This window comes from Lagenorhynchus albirostris, chromosome 9, assembly GCF_949774975.1.
Source record: "Lagenorhynchus albirostris chromosome 9, mLagAlb1.1, whole genome shotgun sequence".
Lineage (NCBI taxonomy): Eukaryota > Metazoa > Chordata > Mammalia > Artiodactyla > Delphinidae > Lagenorhynchus > Lagenorhynchus albirostris.
This window is the reverse complement of record NC_083103.1, coordinates 50,274,268-50,291,253: the sequence shown is the minus strand read 5'-3', so window position 1 is coordinate 50,291,253 and position 16,986 is coordinate 50,274,268. Positions and strand designations below refer to the sequence as shown.

The 16,986-nt window shown below is 53.5% G+C and overlaps 1 protein-coding gene across 10 annotated transcripts in view; it reads left to right on the top strand.

The window, feature by feature from the left end:
- PDE2A (phosphodiesterase 2A) overlaps positions 1-16,986 on the top strand; it is a 185,643-nt gene that overhangs the window by 80,949 nt on the left and 87,708 nt on the right. For 5 of the 10 annotated variants that reach the window (XM_060159917.1, XM_060159916.1, XM_060159918.1 and 2 more), the window contains 11 exons: positions 107-229; positions 688-758; positions 1,038-1,160; positions 1,487-1,574; positions 1,806-1,853; positions 2,891-2,965; positions 3,135-3,234; positions 3,492-3,604; positions 3,994-4,032; positions 4,168-4,274; positions 4,612-4,759. In XM_060159917.1, the coding sequence (XP_060015900.1) occupies positions 107-229; positions 688-758; positions 1,038-1,160; positions 1,487-1,574; positions 1,806-1,853; positions 2,891-2,965; positions 3,135-3,234; positions 3,492-3,604; positions 3,994-4,032; positions 4,168-4,274; positions 4,612-4,759 (1,035 nt within the window). Of the gene's footprint in view, positions 1-106; positions 230-687; positions 759-1,037; positions 1,161-1,486; positions 1,575-1,805; positions 1,854-2,890; positions 2,966-3,134; positions 3,235-3,491; positions 3,605-3,993; positions 4,033-4,167; positions 4,275-4,611; positions 5,543-11,810; positions 12,519-12,974; positions 15,552-16,986 lie in introns of those variants that run through there. The other 5 variants (XM_060159922.1, XM_060159925.1, XM_060159919.1 and 2 more) reach the window with 4 other exon arrangements.

The window sequence follows — 16,986 nt, the reverse complement described above, 5'->3', positions numbered from 1 at the left end:
TGGTGTGCATTCTGAGTGGGAGGTCCCCGCCACTGTGGGAAGTTGAGGTTGAAGACATTGGATTGGGTGGAGGCCATCTTCTAATACCCCGGCTGGTTCCCTCTAGGTCTCTGATGATGAATACACCAAACTTCTCCATGATGGGATCCAGCCTGTGGCTGCCATTGACTCCAATTTTGCCTGTTTCACCTACACTCCTCGCTCTCTGCCCGAGGATGACACCTCCATGGTGAGCTGGCCTGGCCCACTTGAAAGTGGAGGTGGAGAGTGTACAGCCGGAGATTGAAGTTAGATGTGCATAGAAACTTCCTGGCAAGACAGAGTCATCAAAGAAGGCTATAGAGTCTCCTCAGAGATGGAGGGGGCATGTGGTCTGCCAGCATGGGCCACAGGGCCTGCCCAGGGGCCAGGGGCTGGACTGGAACCAACGAGGGCCTCAGGATTGGCACCCCCCTCCCTGTTTTTCTAAGATTTTGTGTGAACTTGGTTCCAAGAGTCCTTAGATGTCATATTTCTAAGTTCATGGCTCCGAGAGTGCTTGGCTCTACCGTTTTATAGTTCTCTAGTTTAGATCTAAAGTTCCAAGACTCCAAAATGTTGGAGGCTCCAAGAAGGGCCAAGGCTGGGGGTGGGGTGGCCCATCTTGAAACTGACGATCCTCTGATCCCGCCTTTCCACTCTCTCCAGGCCATCCTCAGCATGCTGCAGGACATGAATTTCATCAATAACTACAAAATTGACTGCCCGACGCTGGCCCGGTGTGTGTCCCCAGCCCTCCCCTCCGTGCAGGCAGCCCCGTCTCTGCCTCCCTCCTAACTCTACTCTCACATCCATTGCCCCCTGCGCTCTGGGAAGGACTGTCTGAGGATGCCTAGGGGAGGCCCACTCTTGTGAGGGTGGGGGGGATCTGTGAGTGAGAAGCAGTTCACAGACACTGGGACCACAGGATAGGAAAGGAATGGGGCAGGGCAGAGCCTGGAGGGTTTCCTGGAGGAGGAGAGCCAGAGGCCCCTGTGCTGCCCTCTCCCCTCCCCCAGGTTCTGTTTGATGGTGAAGAAGGGCTACCGGGATCCACCCTACCACAACTGGATGCACGCCTTTTCTGTCTCCCACTTCTGCTACCTGCTCTACAAGAACCTGGAGCTCGCCAACTACCTCGAGTGAGTGACTGCACTTCCCCCCATCTGGTAGCTGGTGGGGTCCCCTTCCCTGGGACAGGGTGGTACCTCCTGTGTGGCAGGCTTTACACACACTGCCTCACGGGACCCTCTTAACAGCCCAGTTAGAAAGGTACGAGGCCCCTTTCCAAGAAGGGGACCCAGGTGTCCTGAGCTCCTGTCCAGGCGGTTCCTGGACATCTGCAGTCAAATACTCAACCACTGAGCTATTCCCCTTATCCTGGACGTCTCATCCAGCTGGCCCTCCTTTGGAAGTGTGGGGAGGCAGCAGTGGCTGACCTCCTTTTCCTGTGTCTCCTCCCAACCAGGGACATGGAGATCTTTGCCTTGTTTATTTCCTGCATGTGTCACGACCTGGACCACAGAGGCACAAACAACTCCTTCCAGGTGGCCTCGGTGAGACCCTGCCCTCGTCACAGTGGGCACCCTCCCCGAGGTGTCTGGGAGTCTCCCCGCTCCAGCCTGGGGAGAGGCGGGAGTTGGTGGGACCAGGAGCCAGTTTAGAGATGGGAGGAGGCTCTCCCAGGCTTTGGGAGATGGCGGGAGGCGCAGGGCAGTTCTGAGCCTGATATGGCAGCACTTGCCTCTGGATGTGAGGAGTGATGGACTTTTCTCGGGCTTTTCCAGAAATCTGTGCTGGCCGCGCTCTACAGCTCAGAAGGTTCTGTCATGGAGGTACCACCATTCTGCCCAATATCCCCGTTCACTGTCCCCTTAAAGCCAGTGACTTACTAAGTTAGACTGTGGCCCAGCTCGTCCCCCTCCCAAGCCCTGCTCCTCAGACAGGCTACGAGAGCTGCAGCCACCCCCAGGGCACGCCTGGCTCTTGTTCCCCGATGGGCTTGGAGGCGTGCAGGTGCGGCTGGGGGTACGAATCAGGCAGCAGGTTCCGCCTGAGCCCAGGTTTGCCGAGGGAGGACTTGCATTTAGCATGTTTCTCTCTGCATGTCTGGGGACACCCTATGAAACCCCCTCCCCGCCCAGCCGGGCACGGGCTTCACTGTCATCATACTCAGCTTTGCCTTAGACTGATGTGGGTGGGTCTGCACGCCCGCGATGGGAGCTCCTGGGGGCAGGGACAGAATCGGGGACATCTCTGAGTTCCCTGCACCTGGCAGAGGGCTTGGCACAGAGTGGGAGTCAGACTTCCAAGCTCGCCTTGCCCCACGCGGCCCCCGCAGGCCCCCTCCAGAGCCGCTCCCGCTTGCACACCCCCAGAGACGAGGGGCTCGCTTCCTCCTGGGAGGTGTGGTGGCAGCCCTGCTTCTGCCCTCCATGCCCTGGGCTTACCTGCCCCTCCTCTGAGTGATAGCCCTTCAGCATCAGGAGACAGGGTCCTTGCCCTCGCCTTGTCACCGCCCTTCCTTGTCAGCACACAAATGCTGGCTGCATGAATTAGTGTCCAGGACTCTGAGGGATCATTTCAGAATCGTTCCAGCTTGAGAGGCCCTCAGAGCTTACCTTGTTGTGTCCCTCCATGTGACAGCTGAGGAATCCAAGGCTCAGAGGTGGCCAGGGACTTGCCCAGGGTCACAGAGAGGGTTGAAACAGAGCCCAGAAAGGGAACGGGCCCCGCACCCCCGACTCCCCAGTTCTGCCTGCTCAGCTTACCTTGGGGGCCGGGGCTGGGCCGGGCCTGCTCCCACTCTTGGGGTCAGTGAGGAGGGAAGCCCCCCACCCCAGCTGGACCCCCATCACTCCTCTCCCCCCAGAGGCACCACTTCGCTCAGGCCATCGCTATCCTCAACACCCACGGTTGCAACATCTTTGACCACTTCTCCCGGAAGGTGATGAGGCCGGGGGTGGGGCTGGGGGTGAGGAAGTGGGAGCTGGGAGCTGGCCTGAGACGGGAGAAGGAGTGAAGCCGAGGGGTGGAGGTTCCTGAGGTCTGGGGGCGAGGGTGGGGTGTCTGGCCAGAGGCCTTGACACCCTCCCGCACCCCTGGCCCTGGCCCAGGACTATCAGCGCATGCTGGACCTGATGCGGGACATCATCTTGGCCACAGACCTGGCCCACCACCTCCGCATCTTCAAGGATCTCCAAAAGATGGCCGAAGGTGCCTGCCTTTAGCCCAGGCCTCAGGGATGGGGAGGGACCACCAAGAGGAGGATTCGCCTGGAGAGCATCCCCAGGGTTTTAGATCCACCCCTTCTGGCATCAACCCAGCAGGCAGACCCAGCCCTACATCCCTGGCTCCCATCCAGGGTGCTGAATTCCCTGGACCACTTTGGGGTGGGCCCTGGGGCCTTGCCCTCCGAGAGAGGGTACCAGAATGCTGGGGCCCTCTCCTTGACCCCGTTCTCTCCCCAACAGTGGGCTATGACCGAACCAACAAGCAGCATCACAGCCTCCTTCTCTGCCTCCTTATGACCTCCTGTGACCTCTCTGACCAGACCAAGGGCTGGAAGACAACGAGGAAGATTGCAGTAAGTGCTGCCCCAGCCTGGGAAGGCGCAGGCTGTACTCCCTGCCTGGCTCTGTGTGGCTCCCGCAGCCTGAACACCCTCCCTGTGCTGAGCTCAGCCTGTGGGGGAGACAGGAACCTGGACCCCCTCAGGACGACAGGTGGGGAGATGCAGGGAGGGGCGTGGACTCACTGGGGGGGTCACCCATAGCAAATCAGTGGCTGGTGGAAGGTGGGCCAGAACCCAGCCACTCCTTCCCATCTGGGGCCCATCCCCCTGCCAGGCCGGAGATGGTGAGGGCAGGTCCTGAGGTCACAGTGCCTCAGTTTGCCCCCTTGGGAATGGGCTGTGGAGGAGCGTGGGTGGATGGACCCCACTCACAGGAGGTAATGAGAGTGTTGACCTTTCAGGAGCTGATCTACAAAGAGTTCTTTTCCCAAGGAGACTTGGTATGTGGGGAGTGACCGCAGGGTGTCCAGGTTGGGGGAGGGTTCCTAGCCTGGGCCCTGGGAGGGCTGGGTTAGCCTGATCCAGGTGCTTATGGAGGAAGGAGAGGGCCAGGCCTGACGACTTGATGCCTGCAGGAGAAGGCCATGGGCAACAGGCCGATGGAGATGATGGACCGTGAGAAGGCCTACATCCCCGAGCTGCAGATCAGCTTCATGGAGCACATCGCAATGCCCATCTACAAGTGAGCGATCTCGTGGGGCCTGCTAGGGACCCCAGCCAGGGACAGCAGGGTGGGTGGGATGGGGCTGGCTGTGGCTGTCACAGCAGACACAAGTGGTGGGCTGGCCTGGCTCTGCTCCAGCTCATCCACTCCCTGCCTCTGGGCACAACCTCTCCTGCTTTGCCCCTAAATGGGCCATTCACTTCATCCTTGGTCCCTTATGGAAAGAGACCGCCATGTTCTCCTTGTGCTTCCCGTCCTATTTCTCATACTCTTGTGGAAGTTTTACCTGCGGTCCAGCCTAATCTTTCTTGCTGCTCACAGTCTGACCTCTTACCCTGCGCCTTCACATCCCCAGGCTGCTGCAGGACCTGTTCCCCAAAGCAGCAGAGCTGTATGAACGTGTGGCCTCTAATCGCGAGCACTGGACCAAAGTGTCGCACAAGTTCACCATCCGCGGCCTCCCAAGCAACAACTCGCTGGACTTCCTGGACGAGGAGTACGAGGTGCCTGACCTGGATGGTGCTGGGGCCCCCATCAATGGCTGTTGCAGCCTCGATGCTGAGTGAGTCCCTCCTGGGACTCCTCTTCACCCAGGCCTCCTCCCACAACTCTCCACTGGCCTGGCCACATGCCCTGGGACCAGAGCCATGGGTCCTGGGTTCTAGACCAGGACTTCCCATGTGACCCCGGGCAAGGCCGACCTTCCACGGCCTCAGCTTTCTCGTCTGTATAATGGAAGACTTCCAGCCTCACCAGGACTTTATTTGTCCTCTGAGAGCACAGGGATGACAATGAACAGTGCGCCCTGCTCTGCATCTCTGACCACACCTTGGCAAGTGCCCCCCCTCAGGCCACTCTTCCGAGGCAGCCTGGATGGTTTCTCCTGGGCCCCATTTCTGCCCCACCAGATCTGTGCCCTTTTCCTCTGAGGACACCCCCTGCCCCCCAGGATCCTCACGCAAGAAGGTGAGACATCTGAGTGGGCAGAGTGTGGGTCTTAGAGACAGTCATCAGCTTGGCTGGAGGACTAGAAATAGCGATGGGGCCACAGGTGGCCCTGAGGACTGCCACTGTACTTATAGTGGAGACTGGGACCTGGGGAGATGAAGGGGTCCCATAAGGAAGCTGCCAGGGGGGCAGCTCAGTGCTCTGGGAGAGGGGGCTCAGGAAGAAAGCAGGATAAGAACAGTGGGCAGGAAGGATCCCTGGGCTGGGAGGCAGGCCCATCATGGGTCAGCAGTGCTTCATCCTGGCTGTCCCTGGGCAAGTCCCTTCCCCTATCTGGATGAAACAGGAGGGTGAGACAATCCATTCTCTAAGACCCCTTTTAGATCAAAGTCCCCATAGCTCTGTGGAGTCCCAGGAGAGGCCATGGAGTGTCCCTGGACCCCTGGGGCAGAGAGCCGACACTGAGTCCCTCAGTGGCCTCCTGAGTGCACCCCCTTAGCCCGAGCCCCTCCTGCATTCCTGCAGCCAGAGGGGAACCTGGCCTCAGCCCTGGTAGGGCTTGTCTCCTCTTCAAGGCCATATCCACCTGTGCCCCGGGGCTAGGGAGACCCAATAGGGCTGGGCCTCTGGGGTCATCCTGGCTGCAGGTTCCTCCTTTCTCTGTTTTGTTCAGTACAGTGTTGTGGGCTGGGGGGAGGGGGCCACCTGCCTTACCTATTCTGAGCTGCCTTTAGAGAGATGCGTTTTTCTAGGACTCTGTGCAACTGTTGTATATGGTCCTGTGGGCTGACGGCTTTGTACATGAGAATAAATCTATTTCTTTCTACCAACCCTCCCCCACAGGGCTGTTTGCAGACTTTGTATGTGGGGTTGGAGGCGGGGGCGGGGAAACAGCCCTGGGGGAGGCAAATGCCTTTTAGAACTCTCAGGCTACTGGAGGTCCCACCCCTGCTGCCTAGCCCCTCTTCTGGGGGAGTCCTAGACCTGCTGGGGTATCCCCAGACCAGTCCTGTGACAGATAGTAGGGACTTAGGTGTGGATGGCAGATACAGAGGCCTGAGCATGGGGCAGCGATTGTGGACTGGAAAGGGAGAATTGAGGGGCTGAAGCAATCAAGGAGGCTGCCTAGAGGAGGTGACCTGCTGCTTCTCCTAGACCCTCTGTCTGCTGGCCTTCCTTAGTCATGAGTGCCCATACAGCCGAGGCCTGGGCCTCTGAACCCCCTCCGAGCCACGGGGATGCCTGTCTGTGTCCCTGTAAATCCAGCCAGAGGGGTAACCTTGAGTCTGACTCTACCTCAGATACAGCCCTGGGTATGGCTGCAGGGTGGGTTCCCTGCTCTCCTGGCTGTGAGAGTGTTTGCTTCTGCACAGACAGAGAGGGGCAGGTCCCAGATTGGGGACCATGAGGAGGCTCTGACTGGTACAGTCTCCATACCCCACTCCCCACTTGCCTATACCTCTCCCATCTTCTATCCCTGTTCATCTCTCCCAGATCAGTAAAGGTTGGCATGTTAAGGGACTGAGCACTGGGCTCTCCTTTCCTAGGAGAGGGAGGGCTGGGAGGAGAGAGACAGGATCATCTTGAGACCACCCACAATGGCCCCAGGGTGCCAGCCGTGCCTTTGGGACCACAGAGCCTGTCTGCTTCTTCTGCCCCACAGTCTGTCATGCTTTGGAATCTGCTCCTCTGGGCTGAATGGTCCCAGGGCTCTAGCCTCCCCTTGGGGCCATGGGGTCCAGGCCCCTCCCCTGCCCAGCCCCTGTTTTGGGCTCCCCCAGTCTGTCTGCCCTCTCACAGCACAGGACCCAGGCTGACCAGTGGGCCCCCAGGTGGGGATGAATCAGTTCCTGGCCCAAAGCTGACACGGGAGGACTATTCTAATGGTGCCCAGCTGAAGCCAGCGTCGGTGCGGGCTGACATAGGTGCTCCTCTACCTGTGACCCCCAACCCCGAATGTGTGTGTGTGTGTGTGTGTGTGTCCTCTTCCACAAGCCTTTGGACAAAGTGGAAGCACATCCTGGGTACCCACCCCTGGGCCTTACTTCCCCTCCCTTGCATCTGCTGTCTCCAGCCCAGCAGTCCCTTGAGGACATTTAATCCCATTCGAGGCCCTCCCTCCTTGCCACCAAATTGAACAACTCACAACTATTTCCTCATGCACTCGGGACCCTACGCTGAGGCCCAGAGCTAAATTCATCCTTGTCCCTGGTCTGGAGGGTCTAACAGCCCGGTGGGGGAGACACAGGCCATGATACCTATGGTCCCAGGCAGGGGCCTGAGAAGAACAGCAAGGTTTGGAAGATGAGCAGGCATTTTCCTGCGGGCAAAGGGGGTTGGGCACCCCTGGGAGAAGGACCTGCTCCTACAAATGCATGGAGAAGGGGAGTGGGGTGGCTGGCACACAGGGGATGGAGACTTGGAGGGGGAGCCAAGGCCAGATCAGGGAGGGCCATGAATGCCAGGCTGTGGAGTTCGGCTTGATTTTGTGGGCAGCGGGGAGCCAGGGAAAGGTTTTCAGTGGGGAGTGGCTCAGACAAGCATTTTAGAAGCTCCAGCAGGAGGACAGAGCAAGGACTGGGCGGGAGTGGTTGGGCAGGGATCATTCTAGGGCGATGCTCCGTGCCCTGGGCGAGGCAAGGGAGGAGGAATTCAAGACGCATTGGACCAATTGGATGGGGGCGAGGGCAGAGGGCGGACTGGCAAGTGCCCTGGAAAATGAGCTGGGAAACGAACCGGCTCGTGAGCAGCCCCGGGCAGCTTTTCAGCACCACCTTCACCGGCAACTGGGTGTTGGGTGGAGCCTCTAGCAGGAGGTGAGCTCCCTGGGAAGATGGGCGGGGCAGCTGTTTGGGGCTGCCAGGGGAGGGGGTGGGAGGAGGGGGTGGGAGGACAGATGGGAGGACGGCCATGCATCTGCAGAGCCACGGGCAGCCCTCACCAGGTTAGAGAACCCAAGGCTTAGCCCCAGGGCTTCTAGCCCCAGGGCTGCCCTGCCCTCCCAACTTAATGGTTTCATTTTACATGAAACCTCACGATTCTTTTATTTTTTTTAATTTAATTATTTTTTTATATAGCAGGTTCTTATTAGTCATCCTTTTTATACATATTAGTGTATACATGTCAATCCCAATCTCCCAATTCATCCCACCACCCCACCCACCCACCCCCCCGCCACTTTCCCCCCCCTTGGTGTCCATACGTTTGTTCTTTACATCTGTGTCTCTATTTCTGCCCTGCAAACCGGTACAGATGAACTGGTTTGCAGGGCAGAAACCTCACGATTCTGTGGCGTAGATACTATTAGTCTCATTCTGTAGCCAAGAAGCTTGAGGTTCAGGAGGTTAAGTAATCGGCCAAGGTTGGTGTGAGCCTGACTCCTCTCCGAGGGCTCTTTCTCCGAGATAGAGGAAGGAGATTCAGGAGGGCAGGGTCACCATCTGCCTCCGCAGGACTGTGGTGGGTAGGGGTGGTGAGCAAGTTGGTTGGGGCCCCAGAGAAGGGTCTGGGCTCAGTCTGAGTTGCCAGAGAGGGTGGGGCACGAGAAAAGGGATGAAGAGGATGGTGGCCTGTAGTGCAGCTCGGGGCCACCAGGTGGCGCCCAACCCTTGCTGTCTTGACCTCTCTGAAGGTCTGAGAAGGGCATGTGAAGGGGAGGGGTGTGATGGGGGCTAACCTCACTCCTGTCCACTCTCTCACTGGGGTGATGAGTTCTCTGGAAGGCGAGGCCTTCAGGGTACAGGAGGGTGTGCTGCGAGGCCACCATGTTCCAGGGAGTTTGTGTGAGTGAAATCTGCTCAGAGACGGCACAGCCACATTGTTCTCTGAGGGCATAATAGGATGGGTCCGTACAGGACGTGAAGTACACCAAGTCTGAAGATTGGCAGGGTAGATGTGAGGACGGAGGTGTTGCAACTTCTAACAAGATGGCTGCCACTCTCCATTCCTAAATCATCCCTGGAGAAACCATAGGACTGAGCGGGAAGCAGGAAGCATGGAATAGTCTGGGGTGCAATGGGGTGGGGGGAGTTGGGGAGAGATATAAGCGAGATGCTGGGTCAGCAGAAAGCACTTGCCTCACCCCTGTTGCCTTGGACAGTCAATCATTGCCTGTCCCCTCACTTCTGCACAAACTCCTGGGGCTTCTTCATCTCCTCTTGGCAGTAGCTGGAGGAAAAGAACAATCCCTTGATTGGGAGGCTCTCCCAAGGATGGACAGGGATTATTGTCCCCTTTGTGGTCAAGAGAAACTGAGGCCCAGAAGCTCAGCTGGTGGGAACCTCCTTCAGAGTAAAAGGAGCTTAGCCTCCCCAGGGTCAGATGAGGAAACTGAGACCCGGAAAGTCTGCACAAAGATCTAGAGGCAGAGCAAGGATGGGCACCAGCTCCCACTTCCTGGCCCAAGGTTCTCCCCCTTTCCCAGGGATGGCAGTCTTTGCTTCCTCAGGTCCCACCTAGAACTCACACTGCAGGCTAGACCTGGGGAGCTGGTCTATGTCTCCCACATCACTATGTCCCCACATCCATCCAGTGCTGGGATCAGGGTCAGGGAGGGGATGGTGTGGGTTAGAACAGTGGACCCTCTTTTCTCTTCACATCTGCCCTGAACCATTCCTCTGGCTCTCAGCTTAGACTCCTCGGGTGGTGTGTGCCTGCTGGGTGCATGTGGTTTCTCTCCTCAGTTAGACTGGGAGCCTGATAAGGGCGGGAACAGGTCTGCCTCAGCTCTGGTTTCCCACATCCCTCCTCAGTGTTTGGCACATAGTAGGTGCTCAAAACAGGCATGTTGATTGACAGAAAGTGGCAGAGTCAGGACTCCAATGCATGCATTGATCAAAACTCAGCTGAACAATGAGGGAGACCCTCTGAAAATCTCCAGAATTCTCTCTCTCTGCAGCTCTTTCATCTCTGGCACTCTGCCCTGTAAACTCTAGCCAACTAGCCTCTTCAGACTCACAGCTCCATCTCCTCAACACAGGGGGCCTTCCAGGCTTCATCTGGTTCATCCTGCCTGCATGGTGGCCTGGAAACTCTCTCCAGGCAGTGTGGGCAATGGTAGGGTTTACATGTGTTCTCTGCCTCTTAAGATCCCAAACATTGCCTGATAGCCAATGCCTTGAAAACCTTTATTTCCTACATTTTGTCATTTTGTTGTTGTTATTTCAGGTAGGAGGGTAGATTTGGTCTTTATTACTCCATCTTTGATGGGAGTGTAAGTCTATTTTGTAACTTTCATTGCAGTATAGTACACCATGTAGGAATGTTGACAGACATTTGGATATTAATGTTTTAGCTACTAGAAACAATGACCATATGACTATTCTTGTATATGTATATATTTTGTGTATTTCATTGTATGAATATCTTTACTTCTATTGTTGATGCATATCTTCTAGCTTCCATCTAGGACCATTCCTTTTTATCTATGAACACTCTTTCAGTATTCCTTTTATAGCAGGTCTGCTGATGATGAATTACCCTGGTTTTTGTTAGTTTGAAAATGTCTTTGTTTTTCCTTTATTCTTGAAGGATGTTTTTGCAGCTATTGAATTCTAGGTTAGGGAAGTATTTTCTTGTAGCACTTTGAAGATAACATTCTATTCTCTTTTTGACTTTCATTGTTTCCGATGAGAAGTCAGCTATCAGTCTTATTATTGTGACTTCAAAAGTAATGCATCTCTTTCTCTGGCTGCTTTTAAGATTTTATCTTTGTGGTTTTCAGCAGTTTTATTGCTATATGCTTAGATATGGTTTTCTCTGTATTTAGCCTGTTTTAGAATCATAATGTGTCTTGAATCTGTGATGATTTTCCCTCTTCTCAATTCAATCTTCATCAAGTGTAGATAAGTCATTTCTCATAATTCAATGCATGCTAAGAACATCCTACAAATTTTTACTGAAATCCTGGGATAACAAGAAAGAAATAATGATGCAGAGGTGGGGAAAATATTTGTAATCAACCACAAGGTTCTCATCCTTGAGGTTCAAATTCACACCTCTCCTTAGGAGAGAAGGGTCACCAGTGGTGGTCTCTCTCTTTAGCTCCTGATCTATAACTGAGGATCTGTCCCTGACCAGACATCCCTACCTGGAATCAAGACTTTCCACTTTGTTGGGTGGCTGATAAGAGGGAAAAAGTACTTTGTCTCTCTAAATTTTACCTCTTAGTCAACACATTTTAATGCAGAACAGTTCAGTATTTAATTGTTTAGAACTTCCACATGTCAGAATAGAAGTCTGGATTTACCATCGAAGGGAATTCCCTTCATGATAGTAAGTAGATCCCTGAGTGCTGAGTTCTAGCCCAACAGAATAAAGAAGGGCCAACGGGCGGACAGGGTTCCCCTGCCCTGGCAGGTTTCTTACTCTTTCCTTTGACCATTAGGCTTCAAGTGCACCTGTATGTGGAGGTAGGAAGGCATCAGGGAGCAACCGTCACACTTCTAGCTCTATCTCTATCAGCTCATTTGCTGTTTCAGTGGTGAACCAAAGTGGAGGCACCCTTGTACCTGGTCTGAGTCACCATTCTCACCAATCTTTGCACCTGGGGGAACCCTCTGTGATCTGTCCCAGCTCACTGGTCTGTATATCTTTTCTGAATTTCAGATACAAACATCCAGTCGCCCAGTCCCTTCTGGATTGCTTTCCTGTGTTATAGAAGCTGGAAAACGAAAGTAACATTTCCCACATTCCACGTGGGTTTCACATGTAACCTGGGTTCCACGTAGAAGGTGTTCCTTTCTCTTTTTTTTTTGGCCACTCTGTGTGGCTTGTGGGATCTTAGTTCCCTGAGCATGGATTGAACCTGGGCCCTCGGCAGTGAAAGCACAGGGTCCTAACCACTGGACCACCAGGTAATTCACAAGGTGTTCCTGATAAGACATGGAAGTGGAAGGAAATGATGGGCACTGATGTCTGCATGCAGATAGATAAGATCACATGGAAAGCATCTGTGATGGGGGTGTCTGGGTGTTCTAGGGGCACCTGTGGAGGAGTTTTTAACAGCCATCACCTCACATAGGTGCCAAGCAACAGGTGGCAGGGTGGTGATATTTCCACTAGAAAATTCCTCTGGTGTGGATGGGTGTTTTGGCTGACGGCTTTGGCCCTGACCTTTAACTGTGTAGCACTGAGCCTGATTCTCTTCTCCTTCTGCTTAAACCTGTATGGATTATGGTGTAGACAGCCAAGAACCTCAACTGACAGTTCTCTTGAAGCACTGATCTCATTAGTTGTGATTGTCCATCTTCCCCAATAAAATGTGAGATCCCTGGGCTTCCCTGGTGGCACAGTGGTTGAGAGTCTGCCTGCCGATGCAGGGGACACGGGTTTGTGCCCCGGTCCGGGAAGATCCCACATGCCGCGGAGCGGCTGGGCCCGTGAGCCATGGCCGCTGAGCCTGCGCGTTCGGAGCCTGTGCTCCCCAACGGGAGAGGCCACAACAGTGAGAGGCCCACGTACCGCAAAAACAAACAAACAAACAAAAACAACAAACTGGCTTCCAGAACACTGGCAGGCTTCAGGATATGAAAGGATATTCACCAGGAGTAGGCCTATAAAAGTAGGACAGAGAAAAATAACTGAATTTATATTATATCAATCATCAAATGAATTTAAAACTATCAACAATGGAAAATTCTTCCCTAAAGAAATGTCACCCCAAACTACATCTTGTTTTCATCTCTTCATGTGACCTGTGACTCCTTATCCCTAGGTCCTCTTAACAACCAAACCCAGGCCCCCAATTCTGTGTTCTTTCTTATCTCTTAGCAGTTTTCTCATGACACTCTTCTAAGTTGCTGGATGGGTTTACCTGGATCCTCTTGGCGGCTGGCAGATGTACCACCAAGGGAAGAAGCTAGGCAGTAGAGTGCGGTGGTGAAGGATGTGGTGTCTGCCATCAGGCAGACCTGGATCAAGTCTCTGCTCTGCCAGTTCCCTGCTGTGAGACTGTGTGTGAGGCACTTACCTTCCCTGAGTCTCAATTTCCTCGTCTATACAATGGGAAGAATGGTAAATCTTCTTGAGGCTGTTGTGAGGATTAAATGAGAAAAGGCAGGAGAGCCTTTGGCCACTGTAAAAGCTGCCAGCTGTGGAATTGCAGGGCTCTATCAGGGTGCATTTCTGGGAATGAGGAGCATTACTTCATTTTTGGCAAAAGCTGAGGGGTCAGGGGAGTGGTCCCAGGAAGAAAGCTTCAGTCTCAGATACAGAAAGGGCAGGTTCAAGAGTTTGAAAGAGGTAACTGTGGCATTCTGGGTTAGTGTATTGAATTGTGTCCCCCAAAAGATATATTAAAGGCCCTGGACTTCCCTGGTGGTCCAGTGGTAAAGAATCTGCCTTCCAATGCAGGGGACACAGGTTCAATCCCTGATCGGGGAACTAAGATCCCACATGCCGCAGAGCAACTAAGCCTGCGTGCTGCAAACCACAGAGACCACGCACTCCGGAGCCTGTGTGCCACAACTAGAGAGAAGCCCGGCTGCCGCAAAGAAAGCTCCCACGTGCCTCAACAGAGATCCCGCGTGCCGCAACTAAGACCCAATGCAGCCAAAGAAAGAAAGAAAAATAAATAAATAAATATTTTTTAAAAAGATATATTCAAGTCCCATCCCATCCCTCGGCACCTGTGAATATGACCTTATTTGGAGATAGGGTCTTTGCAGATGTCGTTAAGTTGAGGTCCTTATGAGAAGAAGGAAATTTGGACATAGAGACACACAGGAAAATGGCCGCGTGAAAACAGAGGCAGAGATTGGAGTGATGCTGCCGTAGCCAAGCAGCGCCAAGGATTGCCAGCAACCACAGAAGCTAGGAGAGGGTCAAGGAAGATCCTCCCCTAGAGCCTTCGGAGAGAGCACGGTCCTGCCAACCCTGTGATTTCAGACTTCTATCCCCCAGAGCCCCAAGAGAATACATTTCTTTTGTTCCAAGCCTCCCAGTTTGCGGTATTTTGTTACAGCAGCCCAAGGAAACAACACAGTGGGTGAGGCAGGGGGCAGGGTACTTCAGCTCACAGGGCACAGATGGATTGGAGGGAGGAGGGGACATAACTGATCATCATTTTCAAGCTTTGGTGTCTTGGGGCCAGCTGGCAGGACACCTAATCACTGAAGACCATCTGGGACATACACACAAAAGCCTAGCCGTCTTGCCTCAAAATGGGACAGCTCTGCAATACAATCCATGATTTATGCTCCAGGACCTCCTTCCCCACCGGGCTGAGGCTAGGGTCCCCTTAGACCACATCTGTCCTCAGTTCTTTCCCCTTTCCTGTCCTGCTTGCCTCACTCCCTTCCAGGTTGTTTCTGACAGACACTCCCATCCCCATCAACCATGTGGCCACCATCACTCAGAGTGGTCAGTACACACTTCCCCAGGCCCAGTCATGTGCTGCCTGCTGGGGGGTGGTGTTGGTGCAGAAAATTTAAGGCAGGTCCCTGCCCCGAGGGAGCTCACAGTAACCTGGGTGAAACATTAATTTATTGATTAATCAACTAGTTAATTAATTAAACACACATTTGTCGAAAACATACTATGTGCCGTCCCTGGCTGGGCATTGGAAAGGCTGCAGAGAGATCAACGAAACAGGCCAACAAGCTTGTAGAGGGATAGACAATCAAACTGGGATAGGCTGGGGCCTGGGACCCTTTACTGCAGTGCTTGCACCTGGATAAACGTCTCTTCAAGCAACAGAATACAAAGAAAACATAAAGACTAAAAGTAACTACACGCATGCGCAGTTGAGGCAATTAGAACCAACAGGCTACAAAAAGGCCACAAACCAACTGCCAGTTGGGAGGTACCAGGAGCAAAAGCTCGGGACTGCGCGTGATCCCTGCACACAGCACCACCAAGGGGGTGGGCAGACCACCTAAGCCACCCCTCTGGCCTGACCCACTCATCCGCCGCTACCCTCACCCCATGTAAGGGACCAGCCCTCCCTCCTCGGGAGCGAGCAAGGGCACCTGTTACTTGTTTTCATTCCCTTGTGCCTCAGCACGAGTCCCAGTAAAGCCTTGCTTGCATTCCTCATCTGGCTTCTTATCAATTTCTATTGATTAAAGAGTCCAAGGACCCGAGGAGGTAACATAACAAACTCACAAGCAAATGTAGAACTGTAACAATGCCAGCTGGGCCATTAAGGAAAAGTAGATGTTGCCACAAGAGCCTTTGACAAGGGGATTTGACCTGGTCATGGTGGTCAGCGGAGTCTTAACAAAAGGAAGGGAGGCCGGGCTAAGACATCAGGTGGTAAGAGTTAACTAGGCAAAGAGGGGAGGGAACAGCTTGTGTGGAGAGGCCCGGTGGCTGGAGGAAGCACAACAAGAAGAAGGGACTTCAGCAAGGTCAGTGGAGGGTATGGCTGGGAGAGTATGAGAGGGGGAGGGGATCGTGTGTAAGAAGAGGCGCAAGAGGCAGGCAGAGGCCAGGCTGTGTTAGAGAGTTTGGGCTTTATCCCCAGAGGAATTAACATTAAGGGTTTTCAGTAGGCACGCTACCTGGTCAGAAATGGAGACACCCACTCTGGCTGCAGCACAGGTAAGAGCCCTTAGGATGGCTTCAGTGCTGTGGACAGAACAGTGAGGGAGCTCTTGCAGTGGTTCAGGTGAGAATGTGATAGTAACACGGGTCACGGTCACGGAAGATGGAAAGAAATGCACAGATTTGAGAGACAGCCTTGGTGATGGGTTGGATATGATGTGTGGGAGGGAGAGAGATGGGTTGATGGTTACCCTACTTTTCTGGCTGTGCAAACAGATAGATGGTGGTGCCATTTGCTGGGAGAAGGATCCCTGAAAGAGGATCAGATTTGAAGGAGAAAATCCTAAATTCAGGCAAAAGTCCTGTGTTAAACCCGATGGTTGAGGGATGTCAGCTGTTACCATCTACTAATTCAAAAGTTATTTAATGAGCAATTGCTGGGCTTCCCTGGTGGCGCAGTGGTTCAGAATCCGCCTGCCAATGCAGGAGGCATGGGTTTGAGCCTGGTCCGGGAAGATCTCACATGCTGTGGAGCAAAAAAGCCCATGTGCCACAACTACTGAGCCTGCGCTCTAGAGCCCATGAGCCACAGCTACTGAAGCCTGCGTGCTACAACTACTGAAGCCCACGCGCCTAGAGCCTGTGCTCTGCATCAAGAGAAGCCACCGCAATGAGAAGCCTGTGCACTGCAACGTAGAGTAGCCCCTGCTCGCTGCAACTAGAGAAAGCCTGCACACAGCAACAAAGACCCAACTCAGCCAAAAATCAATCAATCAATCAAAAAAAAATGTGCTTGCTATATGCTGGGCCCTGTGCCAGGTACTGGAGATTAAAGGGAAGGGAATTAACATTTGGTGCACAATTCTGCGAGGAGGTGGGGTAGAGAGATTAAGATGGTCATTATGGTATTAGACAGACCTGGCTTTGAGGCCTGGCTCTACAGCTTTCTAGTTGTATGACCTTAGGCAAGTCACTTAAACTCTTTGTGTCTCAGGAACCTCTGTAAAATGGGATTTATCAATACATCCGTATCTCCTAGAATGTTGTATGGGTATGGTGACAACACATGTAATACCTTTAGCACAGTGCTTGGCACACAGTAAGTGCTTAATAAAAAGATGCTATTATTGGTTCTCTATGTAAGGCACTGTCATGTGTCATTCTGTTCAATATCTAATCCTTACCACAGCATCATGAGGAGAGAATTATTGCTGTATCTCATTTCAGAGAAAAGGCAGCCCTGCTGATTGTCTCCCCAACAGCCTTTCCCCTCTTCCTCACTGTAAGGAAGTAGGTT